Genomic DNA, 22,750 nt, shown 5'->3' on the forward strand with positions numbered 1-22,750 from the left:
ATTTAAAGAAAATATTCATCGCACTGTGTGTGAATGTGTATTTGCTGTCCATCACAGAGAACACTTACCGATATAGAAATTCATGATACTTTTATTTAGAGTGATAGCCAAATAATCCGATAATTTGGCCTAATCCAAGGGCAGTCATGGTTTAATCCCCTGGGGTAATCCCTGCTCCTCCCGCGCTACTAACCTGATGCAACCTGCAGATTTTCGCTGGCCGGCCTAAAAATGGCCTGACTCTTGGCATCTCAGTTACTTACAAGCACAAAAATCGGATCGTACTGTTCAGCGAGTAAAGTATCTCGTTTCTTTCCTCTATTAAGAAAAGCATATGTTGCACCTTTAGTTAGGACTTGACAAGAGTTGACACACGGTTTTTTTTTATTCTGAATTGAAAAATTATATATATATCACGTTTCATATTGCTGTGGTAACAATTTTAGAAAGTTTAAATCGTGAATCATCTAATCCTTTTACTCTAACTCTAATTGCAATATATACAAGTGTGTGTATCCTTGCCTAAGTGTGTGAGAAAAACAGAAAATATAGGGAGAGCTCTAAAAATATAACTTCCCAAGACATATAACTACTTCATACGAATCAGGAGTATTTCATCATTTCCTTGTTACTGCGAAAACTTTAAATGCCTTACGATGACCCCTTGTGGACAACTAATGCCATTTCACCATTTGAATGGCGCTCCATGTTTTCATAATTCATGTAATTCTTCAGAGATTTCGTTTGATCCCAGTAAGGTTCTAACACAATGAACGTGAACTAAGGGGAAAGCGTTACTGTAAGACCAATGTCATACAAAGGGGTGTCCATTCATCCACCATTCACTTTTTTCAGTTAAATTAAAGCAGTGTACAGAAAAAAACAGCTTTAGTGTGATACTATATTTCACATGCAGCAATAAAGACATTAATCGGAGCCCTCAAAATTAAACCCTCCAAAAACATTGCAATATATGCAGATGTTCTCAGAGTCTCAACTATGCTAGACACAAAGTTTAAATGGGCACTCTCAATAGAGTGTGGTTGTCATGCTCAAAACCTTCAAACAACAATGAAGACTGTTAAGATTAAAATAACCTGATGCATTGGAAGATACAGAAACAACCAGAAAAGTTGCAAATTGAAGAGGTTAAAGAAAAAATGTACAAGAAACAAAAGACCAGGGGACACATTTGTCGTTTCCAACTTTGAGTTAAGAGCTCTGATCCAGAATCAGACTCCATCCTGAACATCATCTGTGTGCGGCAGCAGAGAGACGCTATCCCTAGGTCATAGACAGTCCTGCAGTTAACTGACAGAGTTCGCCAGCCTGTATATTGTAACTGTTTTCCATTTCCTGTGGACCGTGTTTATGGTTTTATTTCTCATTGGGTTCATTTTTGTATCCTCTGGAACACCGGGCAGCTTCTCTTTGTCTTATTCGCTCTCATCCTCTGTTTATTCATTCATTAATTCATTAATCCATCCATTCATCCACCCATTTATCTATTCACTCACACACTCGCTCGCTCAATCTCCTGATCACTTATTCACTGGCTTATTGCCCTGAGTCCAGTATGGACGGAGCTTCTGTGCCTCCCAAAACAGGAACGTTACTCTCCTTCTCCCTCTCCTTCCTTCCATGCCCCACCCCCTTTTCATGCCCCGCCTCCTTCACTGCCTCCGCCAGCGATTCTTGGGCTTCTCTTCTGTTTTTGGGGCTTTGGTGGTGGGCGTTCCTGTTTCTTCTGGCTCCTTCCCCCTGTTGAGGCTGGCGAGGAGTGCGGGCAGCTCCTCCGTGATGGCACGCTCCACCCTCTCCAGCAGGCAGCCGCGCGACCAGCCGCAGTGCGACGACAGAGGCTTGAAGCCGCCCGGCGGGTTGACCCCGAAGAAGTCGCGGTAGGCCTCGGGCTGGGGCAGGTCGAACTTGCTCACGTTGGTCTTGGCCAGGACGGACTTGAAGATGTAGAAGTGGTCAGGGTCGGCGACGATCTCGCGGAACACCTCGTCCGGGTCGCCGAACCAGCCCAGCCTCTCGTGGTACGTCTGGAGGTAGCGGTCTACAAGCAGGGCGTGGACGCGCACGCGGATGGCGTGCTGCCGTATGAAGGCGATCTTGTTCTCCAGCTGGTTCTCGATCACCTGGTTGAGGTCCTCCAACAGGGAGATCTCCTCTTTCATGAAGAGCTGTCGGTTGGAGTCCGCCGCGTAGTCCTGCGGCCAGAAGGAGCTCACGTAGACGCGAGGCGGCTCCGTCACGTTGATCAGTGGTGCCATGCTCCAGAAGAGGGCGCCATAGACACGCATCAGCTCCTGCATGGCCAGGCTGTCGGCCTTGTTCAGGATCAGGCGGATCTGGGATTCACGTCCTTTCATCTGCCTGAAGAGCATCTCCAGTTCCAGGCCCACGTCCAGCTTGGTGGGGTCGAAGACCAAGAAGATCAGATCGGCCCGGTCTATGAACCACTGACACACGTCGTTGTAAGGGTAGCCTGCAGCACAGCACATGACAGGTTTGTGTGAGGGGTTCATACTTTACTAGCCTATATTACATATACCAGGCTGTAACTGCAATGCACTGTAGCACGTGATGTATAGGAAGTGTGTGTGTGTGTGTATCACCTCTCTCCTGCTGTTTGCGGTTCTCTATGATGCCGGGTGTGTCCACCAGCGTTACACGCTTCAGCAGCTCGTGGGGCATCTCCAGGCCCACCAGCTTCTCCAGGAAGCCCTGGCCAAACTTCTCCAGGGGCGAGAAGGAGCGGGAGCTGTCTGCCGCCATGACGATGCCCTCGATGGTGCGTATCTTCTCCCCATGCATGATCACAGTGTACTCAGAGGTGGTGGGCTCCGCCCCTGGAGGGGGGAGGGGTGTGAGGGTGGAGAAGGGTGAGAGAGAGAGGAGAGAGAGATGATGTCCCGACAGCCTGTCATTTATGTGATTGTCATTCTGTCACTCTATCAGTGCACATGAGGAGAAATCTTCATTCACACATTCAACCTGTAGTGTTACCTGTGTAGAGTTATCTGTATGGAGTTACCTGTATGGAGTTACCTGTGTAGACTGATACCTGTGTAGACTGTTACCTGTGTAGAGTTCTTGTGGGGTGTTGTGGAGGCCCAGAAGGTAGTTGATCATGGTAGACTTGCCTACACTCCAAGGCCCCAGGAACAGCACCATGGGTTTGGAGGTGATCTCTGCATCTAAACCCATAGGTAGATGGTCATTCACCTCTAGTGCCACAAGAGGGGGACACTTTTGCCTAAAGCAGGAGTGACCAATACGTCGATCGCGATCTACAGGTCAATCGCGAAGGAAGTGAGGGTAGATCGCACAACATTAAAAAGTAGGGGATGAATGACAGGCTATCATCCATCTGCACTGACCGTTGTCTTTTGATTGACAAACAGGGTAGCCAATCGACGTCTGAACTTCTGACCACCTACGCATGCATGTTAAACCGTGCTAACTTGTTCAGTTACCTTGCTGCATAGCTAGGCTCCAATTTATTTAAACTAAATACAACAAAGGGTATAAAAATGAGTGCCGTAGCTGGTCTGAGTAAGAAGCCTAAACCCAAAGAAGGGAAATGTGCATTTTCGGACTGTTCAAGCATCATTTCGGGTGAGTCACTTAATTAATTGTAATTAATTGTGCTTAACACACAAATAATTGTTAAGCACAAGAAGTCCTTCCAAGACGGAGAAATGATAAAAGAGGCATTTGAGCTATTGAGGAACAATTGTGAGCTACAGTTACAGTTATCGCTACAATTAGTGATTCTTTAAAATACTTTATAAATATAAACAAAATACTTTATTTATCCTAAAAGGAAAAAGGAAAAGGAAAGAAAGAATACACAATATTAAATAGTAATAATAACTTAAATAATGATAATACAGAAGAAATACATTTGTTTTGCATTTTTATTGTAGGTAGATCATTTTGACTTGGTCATCTTATAAGTAGCTCGCAAGCTGAAAAGGTGTGGGCACCCCTGGCCTAAAGCATATGTGGAAAGGGTGGGGGACTGAACTTATAAACAGGATTCCAGACTTTGCCCAGCACATGAAATCAATAGACAGTGATATGGGCTCCATACTCATTATGCCCTAAACACTATCTGGGATTGTAATGCTATCTGTGCTGATGTTGTGGGTAGGGCAGGGCCAGGTGTAAAGGTTGGGGGGGTTGCTCACCTGACACGTCATGCTGTCTGAGCTCTGTGTATTTATATGCCTGCTCCATAGGCTTAATAGCCATGTGATATATATCCTGCAGTTTCTTCAGGGTGGCTGTTATGAGAGAGTGAGACAAAGAGAAGAGTGAGAGAAAGAGTGAGAAAATTAGTGAGATATGAGTTACTGTGCTTCCACCATAATTCTCATTTAAAAGCATTAAAATCTGTGACAATAATGTACTCCATCTCAGTAAAGAGTGAGAAAGAGAGAGTGAGATGAGAAAGAAAGAAAGTTTGCTACGCGACACAAAAGCACAAAAGCCGAGTGAACAGGTACTGTTGTGTACTCTGGGTTGTATTGTTCGAGCTCTCAGACTCCGGTGACCTGCTCTGCCTCGTTCAACAGGACATGCTGGAATATGGTGACAGTTACACAGAGAGTGATACTGTCTGTGATACACATTCAGAGGCATGAGGCACTAAGTCAGTCCCAGCACTGCCCAGTTTTTACAACACGTGGTGTCATAGAGTTGCTTAAGAAGGGTCTGGGTCTAGATCCCTAATGTAAAAATGTAAAAATATAAATGTGCCATATTTTGTCAATTGTGATTTTTACACCGCAATTGAAATTTGTCCTCCGCTTTTAACCAATCTGTGCAGTTAGAACACACACACACACACACACACACACACACACACACACACACACACACACACACACACACACACACACACACTAGTGATTACTAGGGGGCTGTGGATCACACGTGCCCAGAGCGGTGGGCAGCCCTAGCCCGGCGCCCGGGGAGCAGTTGGGGTTAGGTGCCTTGCTTAAGGGCACCTCAGTCATGGCCTCAGGTCTGGGAATCGAACCCACGACCCTCTGACCAAACCCTACCACCAGTTCCCTACCACCAGGCCATGACTGCCCCTAATGAGCAAGCCAGTAGCGACAATGGCTGTGAGCAGAATTAAGGAGGAAACTTGGGAGTACCAAGACTCCAGAGGGAGTACCAAGACTCCAGAGGGAGTACCAAGACTCCAGAGGGAGGACCAAGACTCCAGAGGGAGTACCAAGACTCCAGAGGGAGTACCAAGACTCCAGAGGGAGGACCAAGACTCCAGAGGGAGTACCAAGACTCCAGAGGGAGTACCAAGACTCCAGAGGGAGTACCAAGACTCCAGAGGGAGTACCAAGACTTCAGAGGGAGTACCAAGACTCCAGAGGGAGGACCAAGACTCCAGAGGGAGGACCAAGACTCCAGAGGGAGTACCAAGACTTCAGAGGGAGTACCAAGACTCCAGAGGGAGGACCAAGACTCCAGAGGGAGGACCAAGACTCCAGAGGGAGCCTTCATTACATGTTTATCCCCAAGGTGTGTTGTCCACTGTGAAGCACAGGATGTGTGGCAGGATGTGTATGTGCTCACACATGCATGTATGCATTGCATATATCCAACCTGAAAATTCCCCAGAAGGCTCAGCTGTGGTGAGGCGTAGTGTGTCATCAATATGAGACCGGTCCCTCGTCCTAGGACCCGTTGAGGTTGTCTTCTCTACTGCCAGAAACAAGGTAACTCTGCTCAATGTCACTGGTATCAGTTTCCTGGGCATCACACCAACTCGGAGTTTCACATGATCATCTGATCAGTTACATGTACAGTCAGCCAAAGCGTCATGTCGCACACACACACACACACACACACACACACACACCCAGGCAAACAAAACCCAGGCTCTTGAGACGCTCTTGGTGTGAAAAACACAGGATTTGCATTTAGTGGTTTGTGTGGTTTGTACTATGTAAACTCGTCTGATATCCTGCTATCTAAGAGCACTTACTTTCAGGGTCTCTTCGTTAACTCATTCCTCTCTCTTGTAACTACAAGCCCTCATATTAGTGTCAAACATTTAAAATATGAACACTTCACAGAATTTACTGAAGAACGTGCCTGTGTGCCTAGTAATGAAGTCATTCGTGTGAGTGTGAGACGTGTGAGTGTGAGACGTGTGAGTGAGACGTGTGAGTGTGAGACGTGTGAGTGTGAGACGTGTGAGTGTGAGACGTGTGAGTGTGAGACGTGTGAGTGTGAGACGGTCAATTCCCCGTCTGTCAGGGACGGTGTTGTGTCTCCATCACGGCTGTGGTTCTGGTAGGTCTTTGGTGCTATTTTTGCTGTGCTATTTCTGTCTGGCTGCCTGATCCTGAGGTGTCTGCTGTGTCGGGTTATAGAACACGGAGATCCCAGAGAATAGGACGGCTGTCTCTTTTAGCGGAGGCTGCACAGCTCTGACCACAGCCCCACCACACACACACACACACACACACACACACACACACACACACACACTGGCTGTGGTCTGCACAGGAAATTTGTCTCATTTGAAATGTCTCTCATTGGCACATACAATACACTGCAAAACTGCAGTGTGCAAGAACACAATCTGGGTGATCACTGAACAATGCTGATGTTACTGAGTGCTGTGTTAATATTGCAGGTCAATTATGAGTCATGCAAGAAGACTCAACATTCTTAACCAATATATCAAGAAAAGGTACAAAGGGTTATTAAGAAGGGGTAAGGGGTTAGGGTAAATGGATATGGGTTAAGGGATAAAGGGTTAGGAATAAGGGGTTGGGGTAAAGAGTCAGGGGTTGGGTTAAGGGGTTTCATTATGAGTGTTTCATTTCTATTTCTTCTGAAAGTTCTATTTTCCTCTGAAAATCAAGGTTGAGTTTACTGGCAAGTCAATATGATTATATGCGGTATTTGGAACATGTAGATTAAATCTTACTCTACCTATTGGGGCTAATGAGTTTATCTGCTTGAATTCAGAAAAGAACCCATTGAATTCTATGACTGAGAACCAGTGAATGCCATCATTTGAGCTGCGTACCTTTCCTTGAGGCTTTGGATCTTGGTTTCTGTTGCAGGGGTTCCTCCTTGGCTGCCTGTGCCTCATCACTCCTCACGTCCTCTACTGTCATATCTGCTTCCTCAACAGCTGCTTCCTCCTCTGACACTTCAGCCTGTGATGGAGTCTGGGGCTCCCCTACAGAGGTCCCGCCAGACTTTAACTCCATAGGGTCACTGGTGCTCTCTGTGGGTACTGCAGCCTCTTCCTCTGGGCCTGTTACCTTGACCCCTGCCACCTCCTGTTCTTCTCCAGGTTCCTCATCAGTCGCCTCCTCTTCTACAGGTTCCTCCTCTGGAAGAGGAGCTATGGTGTTCACTGACTCTGCTTCTTGTGAGGACACCTCATCTTCCTCCCCAGGAGAGTCCTCCTGTTGACCAGCTTCTTCGTCCACCATTTCATCATCCTCAGACTTGTCCTCCACCAGGTCTGAGTCAGCTATCTCCTCTTTGGACTGTCCTTTTGCTTCCTCGTCCCCCAACGACTCCTCCTGATCTCTGTCCTCGAGCGCCCCCTGCTGGTGTTCGTTGTCCGGGTCAGACCCCTCTTCATTCAGCCTTTCACCCTCTTCCGTCGAAGCCCCCTCATCGTCTTCCTCCTCTTCCTCGCTGGTGACGGTCTCCTCTCTGGTGGGTTTGTCCAGTTTGGGCCTGGAGGTGCAGGGAGGGCAAACTGCTCGTTCAGGTGCAGGCGTGTCATTGGAGGAGCTCTGACTGACTTCCTTGGTGCCGTCACAGCAGGGAAACATGCTGCCCTCCGACCGCAGCTGCAGACGCACCAGAGACTCGTCGTCAGACACCTCACTCACTGCCTCTGGAGAAGACAAGAGGACACCCAACAATTTAATCGGCATTTTCATAACTTATTTCAGAAAAGTCAAGAGATTTGCACTTTAGTCACGCAGTCTAAAAAAGGCAGCACATTGACTAACATAAATTGCACTTTAGTTACTGAATCTATAAGGCAAGATGCTACTGAACTTGGTCTTTAGTCACTGAATCAAGAAAAGACAGGACACCAGCTAAATCTGACCTTAGTCACTAAGGCAGAAGGTTACTAAACAGAAGGCAACAAAACCTTCACCCGAATTGCTGAATCTAGAGAAAAAAAAAACTGGACATTACTAAATTTGCACTTCACTAAATTATTCTAGAATATGTACTAAATGTTTCTAGAAATGTTCTTACACACTATCAAATATGCACCTTGGTCACTGAATTTGGAAACGGCGTATCATTATGAGCAGCTATATGATTTTGTCAGTTGATGTTCTTATCAGCCAAAAACAATTCTGTACATTAGTGAAGCCAGTTCTAGAGAAATTAATACAATCATTCCCACCTTCTACATAGAGTTCAAATGTCAGTGTCATAACACCGGTAGAAGAACTCCAGGAAAGAGGTCAGGCTATCAGAAAGACAATGTCAAACCCTTTACCATCACATGACCACTGGTATTGTGTCAGTGACGTCTTTGTATCTAGTTGAGATCAAAATAGATGTCTGGTGCCCAGGCCAGAACAGTTTTGTCGCATGACATAACATGCTGCTGAACCAGTGATCCTTTGGGTCTGGAAGCATTTGTCTTTGAAAGTAACACCCCCTATTACAAACCATTCTACAAACTAAAGCATGACTAACAAAAAAATTAGCTAAGCTCTTAAAACTCAGGCTAATGACTTAGTTAAGGCACATAAAAGCAAGGCTGTTCTTCACATGTGCACATGTGCTCGGTGTGCCACGCCTACATGTTAAAGCATGTGGCAGAGTTGCAGGCGTGTGCTGCATTAGCACAGCATGTCCGAGGGACAGTGGCATACGAGGCAGGCTGACCAGGTCAGAGGTGTGTCGGGATGACAAGCTCTGATCTCGGTTGACCAGATCCGGTTTCCCAGCATGGTTATTAACGACTGCTTCTGAATAGTCTGTTTACTCCATATTCCAAGGAAGGCCTAGAAACGGACTCTGGATCTGTCGGCGGCACGGTGGTTCTAGAATGTTCTAGAGGTTACACAGCCATGTTTAATACCACCTACCAAGGTTGTAAATAAAGTGACTCTCTCTAAATTAAAATAAGCTTCCCATTTTGTTTTCCCATTTTGAAAAAGAAACTGAAGCATAGAAATGATAGATCAGATTTTAAAAATCCATGTTATTATTTGAGGCATTTGTACGTTAGCAGGAGAAGAGGTCTGCAGCTGTCTTACATGGTGTGTGTGTGTGTGTTGGGGGGGAGGGTTCCTGTACGTGACACTCGCCCATTCAGCTCTGTGCTAATGGCCAAAATTAGGCCACCATCTCCTTGTGCACCACATTTCTCCTACAGACACAGTGTTATGGCCACTAGATCAGTGGTTCCACACCGGTGGAGGACCTTTAATGGCTTTAACGATGGCTCTAATCATAGCTGCGGCTTTAGGCGAAACGAAAACACTGCACACTTTAATGGCGACCCGCATGCGCGAAGAGCCGGCCCGGTTCTGTGAGTCAGCGCTAATGACGAGCTTCATCATGGGCACCAAATGCCATTGGTGTGAAACAGCTCCTAAAATAGCAGTGAGAAAGAACAGACAGTGCTTGTGTGTGTGTGTGTGTGTGTGTGTGTGTGTGTGTGTGTGTGTGTGTGTGTGTGTGTGTGTGTCATGGTTCTGTAGGTTTATATTTCCTAAATAGCTTTTTATTCAATCCAATTTTGTTTGAAATAATCGAATATTATCGATTATTATTGAATATGAGCCCATCTGTCTAGAACTGTAAAAACAGGCTATAACACCCAAGGGCTGAACTCTGCACTATTACCCAAGAACACAGTGACCACACAGTGACCGAGGTGGCTACTCCAGAATTTCATCTACAGATGCAGAGATGTTTCTCAAAATCCAGGAAAAGATCATCTGATATTCACTCACTCACTCGCTGTTTAAACCCAGCATAAAATAATATGTTAATGCAAATGTTATAAAGCTAAAGCATCACCAGAATTAATAAACAGTAGAGGGCAGCACTGAGTTCTTTCATAGCTCAGAGGAGACTGCCTCACCCTTGGTATTCACAGTCTTAGACCTTAGACTACCAAGGCTGCTCCTGAGAGTGCACACCCAGACACTCCCAGAGTATTCCACTATTATGAACTTCTGGCTCTCAAAGCAAACCTGTACCTGTGGGTGAAGGGGAAGCCCTTCGCTTTAATGAGAATCAAGCTCTGTGTTTCACATCTCATTACTCGACTATGAACTATAAGCTATAAACATAAGAGCACTGTAGAATAACACAGAAAAATAAACAAACTCTTTACATCCTCCTGGGTAAAGCTTCTCACCTAATGCACTGAACCTTTGTGTCCTTTACGTCACAAGCCATCATTAGGCACAAGTAGCAGAAACGAGGAGGTGTCTACAACTGAATACTGTAATCGGCAGCTGTATTAACCTAAGGGTAGGCTAAGCATTAAGCATGATTGTCTTTGGAGGGGGAGGGGCTTTGGAACAAGGTTTACATCGAGGCCGTGGGATTGGACGGAACGGCCGGCTTCCTGAAGCCACTGTCTGGGTTAGGTTATCGAGAACCTTTAAAGGATTACTGCAGCTTTTTGCTCAACATTATGAATACTGGACACATGAAAAAAGGTTCATTACCATGTCTGTCAGAGGGGAAAAGATTTAAGTTTGAGCAAACGGTTTAAGGTTAAGCTTTGCACTCTTTAAGACACATAATCCATATTGCACTGACCAAAAAGAGCGCAAAAGCATGTTAAATTGGCCCTGCTTTTATCTTCCCTGTAGGACACAGGACTGCCACATTTACCTGTGAGCAGGTTAACCCTCACAGGGTCATATTTCCACAGGGCAGGAGTGATGATAAATTAAATTACAGTTAATACAGTTAGGGATCAGGGAAGACCCCCCCCCCTTCCCACAGAGACATTAAATGAGGACTCCTCCTTCACCCAAGAGGTTAGGGTTACTTTAGGAAGAGATGAGCAGCCTGGGGGGTTCTGTCACTGTGGAGTACTGTGTGTGTGTGTGTGTGTGTGTGTGTGTGTGTGTGTGTGTGTGTGTGTGTGTGTGTGTGTGTGTGTGTGTGTGTGTGTGTGTGTGTGTGTGTGTGTGTGTGTGTGTGCAAACAACACACAACCAGTCAGAAACTTGAGTAGTTTATTTTATATTACCTGTATAAATATTTTTTATGAAAATGGAAATCTTATGATTGTCAATAAAGCAGTCATCCTGAACATGTTGAGATCAGTCTGCTCAAGTTAAATAAAAGTGTAAAGGCATGCATGATTCAGTCACATTATTTTTTTAGTTTTTTAAATGAATGCGTAGACTTCATGTTTTAGTTACTGAGGTAACTGATTGTAATTTTTAAGATAAAAAAAACATTTCCCCCTTTTTTATTGGTTTCGTGAAAATGCTAAAATCCACAAAAAAGACTTTTATTTCCTCACACTGTTTGCATGACACTGACCAGCACCATCTTGTGGTTCATTAGAACATACTGATAGATTGCACCAAGGAAATCAGACAAATGTACCTATTCCAAATAAACCCATTCCTGCAGAAGCAGAATCAAACTTGGGAGTGAGGTGAGTGGCATGCAAGAGGAAAACACAAGGGGCCCCGCCCCCTACAGGCCCCGCCCCCCACTAAAACAGGCCCTTGCGCCAGCCCAGTGACTCCTGCCCCCACTGTTCATATAAAGAATGTCCCTACAAGGTCTGCAGGACGGAAATAAATGCAGAGGCTGCAGAAGCGTCCGCAGCTGTGGGGCGTGAGTTCGTGCATGCGTCTGCACATACGCGTGCGTACACGTGTGTGTGTGTGTGTGTGTGTGATGGACAAATAAGGGGAAAGTGGGTCGTTTTGTGTGTATGAGGATATTTGAGATATGGCGACGCTGTTGTCTGAGAGGAAGGATCTGGTTTCAGAGTAAAAATTTATTTTTCTTTCAGAGAGAGAGAGAGAGAGAGAGAGAGAGAGAGAGAGGGAGAGAGAGAGAGAGAGAGGGAGACAGAGAGAGCAGCTAAGAGCACTAGTACAAGGACAAACAAGGATAATCTGAAACACTAAAACACTCAGCATGGTGACACTGGGATCAGCTCTTGGCACACGCTAGCTGATTTGGGATCAGTATTTGCTTTCTTTTATTTCTAATGAGAGAAATTATACTGTTAGGCAGCTGATTAGATCCCAGTTTCCTCCGATGGCTGGTGTGGAGTAGTAGATATAGTGGCTGGTTGAAGCATGGACTACAGTTATGTAACAACGCACTGGAGACCCGGTTTGATGTAAACATGAATTGGCATTGTAATAGCACGGTATTAAATTTGAGCACAAATTCTGTGCTCAAAGGTAAAAAGACAAAAAGTACCGGAACAGTTTTTCACCTTTTTTATGTAAATGAATGTGAGGGTCGGTGAGGATATGAGCTAGCTATCCTGGGGTCATGATTCCTGAGGTCATGCCCCTGGTTCTGGGATGCTCAGTGTCAATGGAATCTTTGGTTTATAAAGGCCAAAGATTAAAGTGAAGGAAGGTGATATGTGGCAACAGAACACAAGCTCTGATTACAGGAGTCCATGTGAGTCAAATGTGATGTGTTGGAAATACCCTTGGTGATGCAGGACAAACATCAATTAAGCCACTTTCATTAATCATGTGGATAAGTAATGTGCTTTTTATTAACCTAGCAGCTCTGGTGTGCTTAAGCTACTGTGTGCACATGTGTGTGTGTGTGTGAATGTGTGTATGTGTGTATTTTGTTCACACTTTCCATCAGCTGGTGTTACAATTCATAGCAGCTGACACCCACTTGTATGTGTGTGTGTGTGTGTGTATGTGTGTGTTCATCATGTTCTTTTTGGTTTGTGTGTGTGAAAGAAGGTTTGTAATTGACCCACAGTTTTTATCTTTTCTGTTAAAGTCTCTCTTTGTTTCAGAATGCTGAAAGATTATAAGAACCTTATCGCTTACATACATATGTACACCACTTACTCCCCACATCACATAAGCCCACATCTATCAGTGTGTGTAACAGAAATGCATAAAGCTCAGTGTAGGAACCCGACCACGAATGACATCAGTGTAAATGGCTCAGACATGCAGCGCTGAGCCTGGCTGCTCTGGGAACAGGACTGTTGAGAGTCGGAGAAGAACAGGACCCTTCAGTCCTGTTTCTCCACCATCCCGCTGTCAGCAGTACCCGACCCCGAGGACGCCCGGTCAAAGGCACAGACAACCAGCTCGACGGGTGGTGTGAAGGGCCCCCCCCAAAGCTCCAGCAGAAAACCAGCAAAAAACAAACCACAGGATACCGTGAGGCTTCGGCAAACCCCGCTCTCCGTTACTGAGTCGATTAGCGGCCGGGTTGCCCCGACACCCGTCTCTGAAAGCGTCCGCAGACGCTCGGCTGTTACCGAGTCAGGGTCGGAGGCGACGGCATTGTATGTGGGGCATGTGAGGGTATGTGAGGCAGGGCTACAGGGAGATCTGTTACACTGCTGTCATCTTCAACTAATCACAGTGGCTTCCACCGAGAGCCCGGTGCGTCAGAGCCTTGCAGTGCCAGAATTCTCACTCCTCACTGCAAACTTACCCAGTTTGTCTCTCCTCTCTGCAAACTTTCCTTATTTCTCTCCTCTGTCCTCTTATTTTTAATGGGGCCAGTGCATATTAGGCCGACTCCCTTTTGCTTATTAAACCGCATACATTAAAGCAAAGACTCCATATCAGCACTTCAGCACTTTTGAAGTATAGGTTATGTGATGTGGTCACTGAATAGTGGATCCGAGCAGCCGATCTCTCACATGCACACAGGCACATGCACACAGGCACACACACACACACACACACACACACATGAACAATCTTACCCGCAGAGGTGAGGGCCAGCAGGGTGAGCAGGCAAGAGAATGGTAGAAGCTTCATTTTCGACTGCCAGGGGTGCCAGTGTTCTACAGCAGGCTATATATACCCCGGGAGAAGGACACGGGGCACTTAGGGTGATGCAAACACGTCAGCCATCATGAGTGACAGCAACTGTCTTGGCCAATCAAAGAGTCAGAAAGAGAGATTGCAGAGAGTAGCTTTACAGTTGACTTGACACAGTGCACAATTTAGAGTACAATGTTATTAAGCAATAAGTAATTGTTATAATGCTATAATTATTTTACATATAAGTGAATGTGTACCCGAGACGCCTATCTTAATGGATAAAAACTACTTTTATTTATTTATTATTTAAAAATGTCAACAAAATCTACATATAAGTTATATTTGTCAAATTACACACAAAATGTCCACATAATAAATTTAGGGGACAAAACTTAAATTTTTGAAGATGTGTCAAGCATTCTGCCAAGTTACAGCTATGAATAGCTATTCAAACTACCTGCGTGGCTACTGTCAGAGGGAGGCAGGGAGGGGCAGTAGTTTCAAGCTCTGGTCTGTCTGTGACTATCAGCCATGCATCTGTGGTCTACTGGCTAGTCCAGGAATCAGCCACCGGCAGCTTTCTTGAGGGGTGGCAGTTGTGTACCACTTACTGCAGCCGCTCTGTAGTTAACAACTACAACAAAAACTAAAAAGTTTGATCACATTAGTCCCGTACTATCGTCATTACACTGGCTGCCAATTAGATTCCGTATTGACTATAAAATACTTTTATTAACATATAAAACGCTGCATGGCTTAGCTCCAGACTATCTTAGTGAACTTATTGAACAATATAACCCAGCGCGTTCACTTCGCTCGCAGGACGCAGGGTTATTAACTGTTCCTAGGATCAAAAAGATCACAGCAGGTGGAAGAGCCTTTTCTTTTAAAGCTCCACAATTGTGGAATAATCTTCCTGCCTCTATTCGGGACTCAGACACAGTCTCAATGTTTAAAACTCGATTAAAGACTCATCTGTTTAGTTTGGCCTTTGATTAATCTGTTACATATTTACTACATCTCGTATCTTTTCTCCGAGGTTCACCTGGAGAGTAACATTGCAGTCGGAGCCTACAATACCAGCATCGCTGCTCCGACACGGAATGAAAGCCTGGCGTTCATCAACAGACATTTACAGTGACAATATCATAACCCAGAACTTTCATTTTTACCTTTACTTAGTCTGATTGTGTGATTTGTGTGTGACTTGTGTATTTGTCTGTATTTTGTGTAATCTGTGTGTTAACGGGCCGCCCAATGGAGGATGGGTTCCCTTTTGAGTCTTGGTTCTCCCGAGGTTTCTTCCTATTCCCCACTATCTTAGGGAGTTTTTCCTCGCCACTGTCGCCCTTGGCTTGCTCATTAGGGTTCTGGACCCGTAGTATTGTTAACCTTTTAAATCCTGTAAGGCGCTTTGTGACAACATGTGTTGTGAAAAGCGCTATACAAATAAACTTTGATTGATTGATTGAACAACCAAACAACAACTCTGTAAAGTACCAACCAAAACTCTGTTCAACTAGCTCACCATTTCCTGGAGTGTTTTCTTACTGTGGATCGTTTTAAGTATGCCCAATCAGGAATATGTCATTACTTATTAGCAAGTGGTAAAGAAATATAGACCATTTCAGTTTTATTTGTAAGCAATTGCTAAATATCAAGACGCACTGGATTGTATAACCACTAGGGGGTACTCTTGCACACGAGTCAATTTTAACCGTCATAAAACAAAACCGTTACTTTTTATACTTCTAAATAATAATAAGAAGATCCTCACTGAAAACAAGTAAAGCAAAAAAAATGCTTAAGTCGCTATGAAGAAATTCGCCAAGGCAATTGTCATTGTTGTGGTTACGTAGAGAGAAGTTTAGGACACACGGCCCAGCCCTCACGGTGAGAGGTTGAGGGTGCTCAGGGTGGCTGTAGTCCTTCAGCCCAGTCACGTGTCCGGGGGCGCAGCCACGGGAGGGCGACACAGGCATGCGGAGCGAAAAGAGCCAGACCACCGCTGCTCGAGAGCGGGAGAGAGAGAGAAAGAGAGAGAGAGAGGGAGAGAGAGATGGGGAGAGAGAAAGAGAGAGAGCACATCTGGAGGAAAAACAAGATAATTCCATTCTTCGCCCCCTCTCCCTCCGTGCACTCTCTCGGAATGCCATCCAAGACAGACGATTCCACACTAGGAAGACAGTTGACAGGCGTCGTACACAAGCGACGCTGCTCTATTATTGTTAAGCAACAAAAGTGAAAAAAAAATATTTTTCTTTATAAAGCTCGATTTAACTTAATGTGTCATATCAGTGACGCCAAAATAACGCTAAAAAACTAGACAAGTTCACTCGGAAGACTGCAACTGTACTAGAAGACTGAATAAAGAGGAGCTCGGCGACTCGACTTTATTTATACTGTTTATCCTTTTCGTTTTCCGACACTGGAGTGTTTTTTTATTTTATTTTATTTTTTTATTTTGTATAACCTGCAGAAGGACACGTCTGATATCCAGTTGTCTTCCAAGTGAGAGACGGCACGTCTCGGGTCCCTGGCGGAGAAGCGCAGCGGTCACGTAGCTGGACAGACTGGCCATCCTCAAAGGTAAACGTGAGGCCAGTTAACCCCCACCACACACGTCCAGACACACCTGGTACGTGCTTTACTGGAACCGTCCTGATGTCTGACCGCGAATTTCGTGAGGAACTGACTCTCAACATTGCGTTAGGACGAAAAAAAAAAAACCCCAAACACGTCCCGGTCTTTTTATTTTGGATGTGGGTGAGAGAGAGAGAGAGAGAGAGAGAGAGAGAGAGAGAGAGAGAGAGAGAGAGAGGGGTGGCGTAGAATGAAACCTGATCATACTGTTGTCGTTTACATGCATGTCGTATTTCTATATTTTCTGTGCACGTCCAGGTAATAAAAACTGCCCCAGTTCCATGGTGCTGCGGTCACGTGAGAAAAGCTACAGGTGTAACGTAGTTCGGGCGCGTTCGCGGTTATATTTAAACACATATTCAATTCTCAAGCAGAGACCGTGCCTGAAGGTGTTAAGATGACACATTTTACTTCGTGTTAAATGAACTAAATGGTGATTTTGTTTATTCGTCGTCCTCCTCAGGTAATATTCCGTGTCATGAGAGGAGCTGGTTCCTTAGCAACACGTCTTCGTCTGATAGGCTATGGAAAATGAGCTGGGGGGGTTTAGTTCCGTGGCAGTGCGAGCCAAACTGAAAAGCTATCATGATGCAACTAATTGTAATACCATTGCTAGTTTCTGAAAAAAACGATATCGAGGGAAATGGAAAAGAAGAGCAGTGTGTTATGTATATGACTGTGTGTGTGTAGCCTCTGATGCACGTCTGAATGTAACTCAGCATTGTGCCAGCAACGTTGGGAAGGTCGTCGAGTTTAGTGGTTTTGTAAAAATTCTCAGTTGGGGGAGGAGGAGGAGGGGTGTTGGATGGGGGTGGATGGGGGGATGAGAGATGAAACCAGACATTCTTTTCTTGTGAAACGTTAACCAACGTCGGCCGCTTAGCTCCCATGTCTTAGTCTCTCTCTCTCTCTCTCTCTCTCTCTCTCTCTCTCTCTCTCTCTCTCTCTCTCTCTCTCTCTCTCACACACACACACACACACACACACACACACACACACACACACACACACACACACACACACACACTCTTTCACATTGTGGTCCCCACAGAGCAATGTATTTCCAAAACAAACATGTAGAGAATTCCTCCCTGAACACTTCTCTCCCTCTCAGCGTAAGGAGAAAGAAAGGGAATGGAAAATATAACCTGAGGGGACAGAGGGCAGTTCTGAGCAAAGGAGTGTGTCTGGGACAGACAGTGTAATAACAGAGGCTACCTACAGAATATTAGTTTACCTCTTGGATTACAACAACAACAACACAAAAGACTCCCCATCTCTCTATTTCTCCCTGTGTCTCTCTGTCTGTCTCTCTCTTTCCTCCCCCCTCTGTCTCCATCTTTCCCTTCTGTCTCAATTCAACAATGTTTACTGGCATGAATATTGTAAGTTGCATTATTTCCAAAGCAAATTAACAAAACCAGGAAAGGGCAAATATGTAGGACAATAATAAAAGAAAGTAAAAAAAAAACAGCACTGACCAGCACTGGGTGTGTGTGTGGGGGGGGGATTACTGGTTCTCAGGCTGAAACAAGATGCTACAAATTTTGCTGATGCTTGAATTTTGCTCTCTCTCCATCTTACTCTTTCTCCATGTCTCTCTAACACTGTCTGTCTCTCTCCATCTGTCTCTCTGTGTCTGTGTCTTTGTTTTTGTCTCTCTATCTCACTTTATTTCTTTGTGTCTTTCTGTTTCTCACTATCTCTGTCTCTCTCTCTCTCTCTCTCTCTCTCTCTCTCTCTCTCTCTCTCTCTCATGGCACATTGCGCCTGCAGCTGGTTTTTGTTATTGTTTATTAGCTTGGCCCGTTCGCCTGCATTTCTAGTCCACACACAAAAGCACACTGAAAACAAATGAAGAGGACGTACTGCACGCTAAGGCATCCATATATGTGTGTGGGTGCACACAGAGACTGGGTGGCGTGCAGGGATTTGGAGCAGAGACTGAAAAAGACCAGACAGGAAGCAGGAGAGAGGTGTGAAGTGATTGAGCGGTATAGTTCATCACGCTAACGGCAAGCCGCGTTTGAGCTGTGGTGCGATATGAAGCTTCTGCATGTGCTCAGCTGCATGTAAACAGACCAGGGTTCCTCTTACTGAATCTGCGCACATCACTAGTGCTTCGAGTGGAATCAAAATCAACTTATGAGTGGTCAGCCATGCTGGAACACTTGTGGAACTGTTTCCTCTGTACACAGCATGTAAACACGAGATGCATACATACAAATGTCATGCGTCTCAGCAATACCCAGTCGTTCAGGTCACTCCAGTCCAGCTCACCTAAACCTCCCAGTTCACGTCATGGATTTCCTTGAAAAGAAAAAGAATGTAAGAATGTATGTTAAATTATTTGTGTGTTATGTGTATTCAGAAACTATCTGTTTGTTACTGGTTTGGACTGAAATTTGTACCAAACACCAAATAACCCAAACAAACAAATACTCTTTAATGTAAAAAAAAGAGTATGTAGCAGTTTGGTCATTTGGTGATCAGATCAGCCTGGGATTGGGTTTGTTTGAAGACGTTAACACATATTACAGTAACTTGGGTAAAAATTATTTATGTTTATTACAGTTTTTCTCAGTCGGTTTGGTTCATTTCTCAGATCAGAATTGAAATTCTCAAAATTCTCATTCAGTCTACATTTCCTTGTCACTTGTGCACATCATAATTGCATTTCTCCTTTTGCAAATGCTTTTGTACATATTGCAAATGGACATGGACAGTTGTCTGTTGTTTTTTACATTATCAGTTGTTTATGACATGTTTATCAAAATGTGTTGTACGGATTGTCTTTTGAATTGTCTTACCCTCCCAAACATTTAGTCTTTAGGTCATCGCCTAGGTCATTATATGCAAAAGTGCTGAACATGTCAATCTCTAAGGCATCATTTTACATTTATTTATTTAGTTTATTTTTTTGTTACATTTTGGTAATTTATCCTAATTTGATTAAATTGTTTGCAAGTGAACATTCAGTTACAGTAAGAAAGGGAATTGGTGAAGGCTTAGATCAACCAATGGTCTCAACCATAGGTCAGAGGTGCGTCTCATGAACCTTTACTGTAATTGGCAAACATTTATAGACGCTAAACACTGCAGTATCACAAAGTCTCATAATGGAAAGACAAGGCCATGTATAGGGTGAACAGCCAATAAGAGGGGTAAGACTGTGTGGTGTAGAGGGGTAAGACTGTGTGGTGTAGAGGGGTAAGATTGTGTGGTGTAGAGGGGTAAGACTGTGGTGTAGAGGGGTAAGACTGTGGTGTAGAGGGGTAAGACTGTGTGGTGTAGAGGGGTAAGACTGTGTGGTGTAGAGGAGTAAGACTGTGTGGTGTAGAGGAGTAAGACTGTATGGTGTAGAGGGGTAAGACTGTGTGGTGTAGAGGGGTAAGACTGTGTGGTGTAGAGGGGTAAGATTGTGTGGTGTAGAGGGGTAAGACTGTGGTGTAGAGGGATAAGACTGTGTGGTGTAGAGGGGTAAGACTGTGGTATAGAGGGGTAAGACTGTGTGGTGTAGAGGAGTAAGACTGTATGGTGTAGAGGGGTAAGACTGTGGTGTAGAGGGGTAAGACTGTGTGGTGTAGAGGGGTAAGACTGTATGGTGTAGAGGGGTAAGACTGTGTGGTGTAGAGGGGTAAGACTGTGGTGTAGAGGGGTAAGACTGGTGTAGAGGGGTAAGACTGTGTGGTGTAGAGGGGTAAGACTGTGTGGTGTAGAGGGGTAAGACTGTGGTGTAGAGGGGTAAGACTGTGTGGTGTAAGGCTGAGGGGACAAAACAATTGTGGACCATGTTTTACATGTAAGTCATGGTTTTACAATGGCTGAAGCTGGTCAATGGGTGCAGCTGAATATTGGAAGAACCACTGTGCCTTCAATCGTTCAAATATTTCAAAGAGAACATGTATGCACTGTAATTCAGAAATGTGCTCTCTGCTGTAATGCTGTACATTGACATAAATTCTGATGTTATTCAAGTTTTTGTTTTGCATTTTTGCGTTCTTATACCATATAGGATATCAAGACTAGCTCATAGGGGGGCAGAGGTTCCATTTTCACACAACAAGAGGAGGCTGTATGTGCTCAGGTTGTTTTGAATGTGTAGAATAAGTTTCTAATTTTGCAGTTTTTCCAGTCAGTTGTCTGTCTTTTCTGAATTTCAATCAGATTTGTTTTTGTCAACAAATTGCAGTGTGAACAATACAGTCAAACAATATTGCTGTACAAATTTGATTCCAGTCCAATTTCTTGCTATCAGTCTCCCACATACAGTCATGTGTAACTTTGTGTTCCATGTAAGTTTGTATGTGTGTAACATGTATTTGATATACCACAGAATGTGCAGCGTTCTTGAAATCAAAAGCTGACAAATTGACTGACCTAAATATTTGCTTTTGGGGCCAAATCAATTAATTTTGAGTGAAGTATCTGCTTTTGCAGGTATTTCATTGAGGTTTACTGTTTGCACTAACTGTTTTGAGAAATGCACTAGTTGTGATGTCAATGTAAAACATGATGTGAGAAATGAACAAAATCGACTGAGAAAAACTGTAATGTGATTGCTACATACTGTGATTGCATTCACCAACAAATATGTACATGAGTACATGTGGCAAATTATCCATAGAGTGTATTGGATGTTCAGTACCCATTTCAACCCAATCCAGTGCAAAAAAGGTAATCGGTGTGTCTTCGAATGCACATACACAGATCTGCAAAAGTGATTCGTTTCAGCTCAGTGGTTCCAAAAATAAAAAAAGGTGTTTGGAGTAGAGCTGTAGGATTTTGCAAAGTGTCGTGAATTTAATAGAAGTTTTCACGTGATGTTTTTAAGAAAAGCTATGACATGGACTGGTAGGTAGCTCCAGTACCAGTGGCTGCAGGATACGTTAACACGATACAACGTGTATGTCTTATAAAATCAGCTGAGTGCTTCATCTGTTTCCTTATCCAAACCCAAAATGGGCTGTAATTATCAAACACATTTCCTTATATTCCATTTCCCATCTCCTTCTATTACTTTTTAAAAGCCATTCCGAACATCTACATTGACACTGGCAGTGTAATGATTGTGGGGTTTATACCAGCTTTAAGTATTTAAGGAAATGTTGGTTCTTTTATTTAAAGCAAGCTCCACATTTACAAAGATACTAGTCTAGTGGTAGAGTCACCAATTAATTGTTCGTAAGTCATGGAGGATCACTTTCATGGTCTTTCGAAGTAAGGTAAGTAGTGATGGCCATTCCTGAAAAGCTTCTTGAAACAACCAAAAGCTAAAAGAGAATGAGGGAAAAGAGGGAAGAGGAAGGAGGGGTGTGGTTTCATCTCTCTTCAGGAAGTTGCTGTTTCTTTCTCATCAGTGGCTCATTAGTCGGCTCTGTTTTGTGTTCAGCTCCCATCCTGTTACAGTGTGTGTGTGTGTGTGTGAGTTTGTGTGTGGGTGCTACTCTTTTTGAATAAGTCACCTGTGCTCCAGGTGGTTTACAGACTTAGCTAAGTGTGTGTGTGTTATGGTCTGAGTAAAGGTCACTCATCAGAATAGTAGGAGAAATTATTGTTAGTAGAAGGAAGAGAGCAAGAGTGAGGGAGAAAGACAGAGAGAAAGAGATGGCAACATTCTAGGAGAAGGAGAGAGACTTGGGAGAGAAAGGAAGAGACAGTGGGAGAGAGAGGGGGATAAAAAGTGGGAGAGAGGGACAGAAACTGGGAGAGAGGAAGACAGACAGTGGGAAAGAGGGAGACTGGGAGATGGAGAGAGAGGGAGACAGTGAGAATGAGGGAGAGAGACTTGGGAGAAAAAGGAAGAGAGGGGGAGAAAAAGTGGGAGAGAGGGACAGAAATGGAGAGAGAGAGACTAGGAGAGAGGAAGACAGACAGTGGAAGAGACTGGGAGAGAGAGAGAGAGAGAGAGAGAGAGACAGTGGAAGAGAGAGGGAGAGGGAACCATAAGGCCATGGGAAGAGCTTTCCTTTCTGAGCAGTCAGGTACAGTATAACAGTGTATAGTACTTAAATTTCATATGAACTTTTTGCATTGGTAGGATTAGGGGAAGAGACACAAAAGCTATATAGGCTCAC

At 44.4% G+C, this 22,750-nt stretch overlaps 2 protein-coding genes across 5 annotated transcripts in view; one reads left to right on the forward strand and one right to left on the reverse strand.

Annotated features, from left to right (window-relative positions):
* Positions 1 to 366: 366 nt before the first annotated feature.
* On the reverse strand, positions 367 to 14,121 carry LOC143485663 (sarcalumenin). Of its 3 annotated transcripts, none has more exons than XM_076985178.1 (7): positions 13,970 to 14,121; positions 7,082 to 7,912; positions 5,644 to 5,739; positions 4,203 to 4,298; positions 3,090 to 3,206; positions 2,625 to 2,858; positions 367 to 2,494 (listed from the first exon to the last, which is right to left on the reverse strand). In XM_076985178.1, the coding sequence occupies exons 1-7, from the start codon at positions 14,022 to 14,024 to the stop codon at positions 1,674 to 1,676; spliced, it is 2,250 nt and encodes a 749-aa protein (XP_076841293.1). In that variant the 5' UTR covers positions 14,025 to 14,121; the 3' UTR covers positions 367 to 1,673. The 3 variants fall into 3 exon arrangements, with proteins under 3 accessions (XP_076841293.1, XP_076841292.1, XP_076841294.1); XM_076985177.1 differs by having other exon boundaries at positions 5,644 to 5,742; XM_076985179.1 differs by lacking the exon at positions 5,644 to 5,739.
* A 1,783-nt stretch (positions 14,122 to 15,904) lies between these two features.
* glis2a (GLIS family zinc finger 2a) overlaps positions 15,905 to 22,750 on the forward strand; it is a 13,017-nt gene continuing 6,171 nt past the window's right edge. The window contains exons 1-2 of one of the 2 annotated variants that reach the window (XM_076985080.1): positions 15,905 to 15,923; positions 16,510 to 16,619. The gene's annotated coding sequence lies outside the window, so the exon portion shown is untranslated. Of the gene's footprint in view, positions 15,924 to 15,999; positions 16,620 to 22,750 lie in introns of those variants that run through there. The other variant, XM_076985079.1, reaches the window with a different exon arrangement.

The sequence above is a fragment of the Brachyhypopomus gauderio genome, unplaced genomic scaffold (genome assembly GCF_052324685.1).
Source record: "Brachyhypopomus gauderio isolate BG-103 unplaced genomic scaffold, BGAUD_0.2 sc37, whole genome shotgun sequence".
In the NCBI taxonomy this organism is placed as follows: domain Eukaryota; kingdom Metazoa; phylum Chordata; class Actinopteri; order Gymnotiformes; family Hypopomidae; genus Brachyhypopomus; species Brachyhypopomus gauderio.

Coding starts and splice junctions, on each gene's coding strand:
- LOC143485663 (XM_076985177.1), bottom strand. CDS start 14,024: ATGAAGCTTCTACCATTCTCTTGCCTGCTCACCCTGCTGGCCCTCACC. Junction 5,743..7,081: donor ATCCAAAGCCTCAAGGAAAG/GTACGCAGCTCA, acceptor TGTTTCTGGCAG/TAGAGAAGACAACCTCAACG. Junction 4,299..5,643: donor GCCTTCTGGGGAATTTTCAG/GTTGGATATATG, acceptor CTCTCATAACAG/CCACCCTGAAGAAACTGCAG.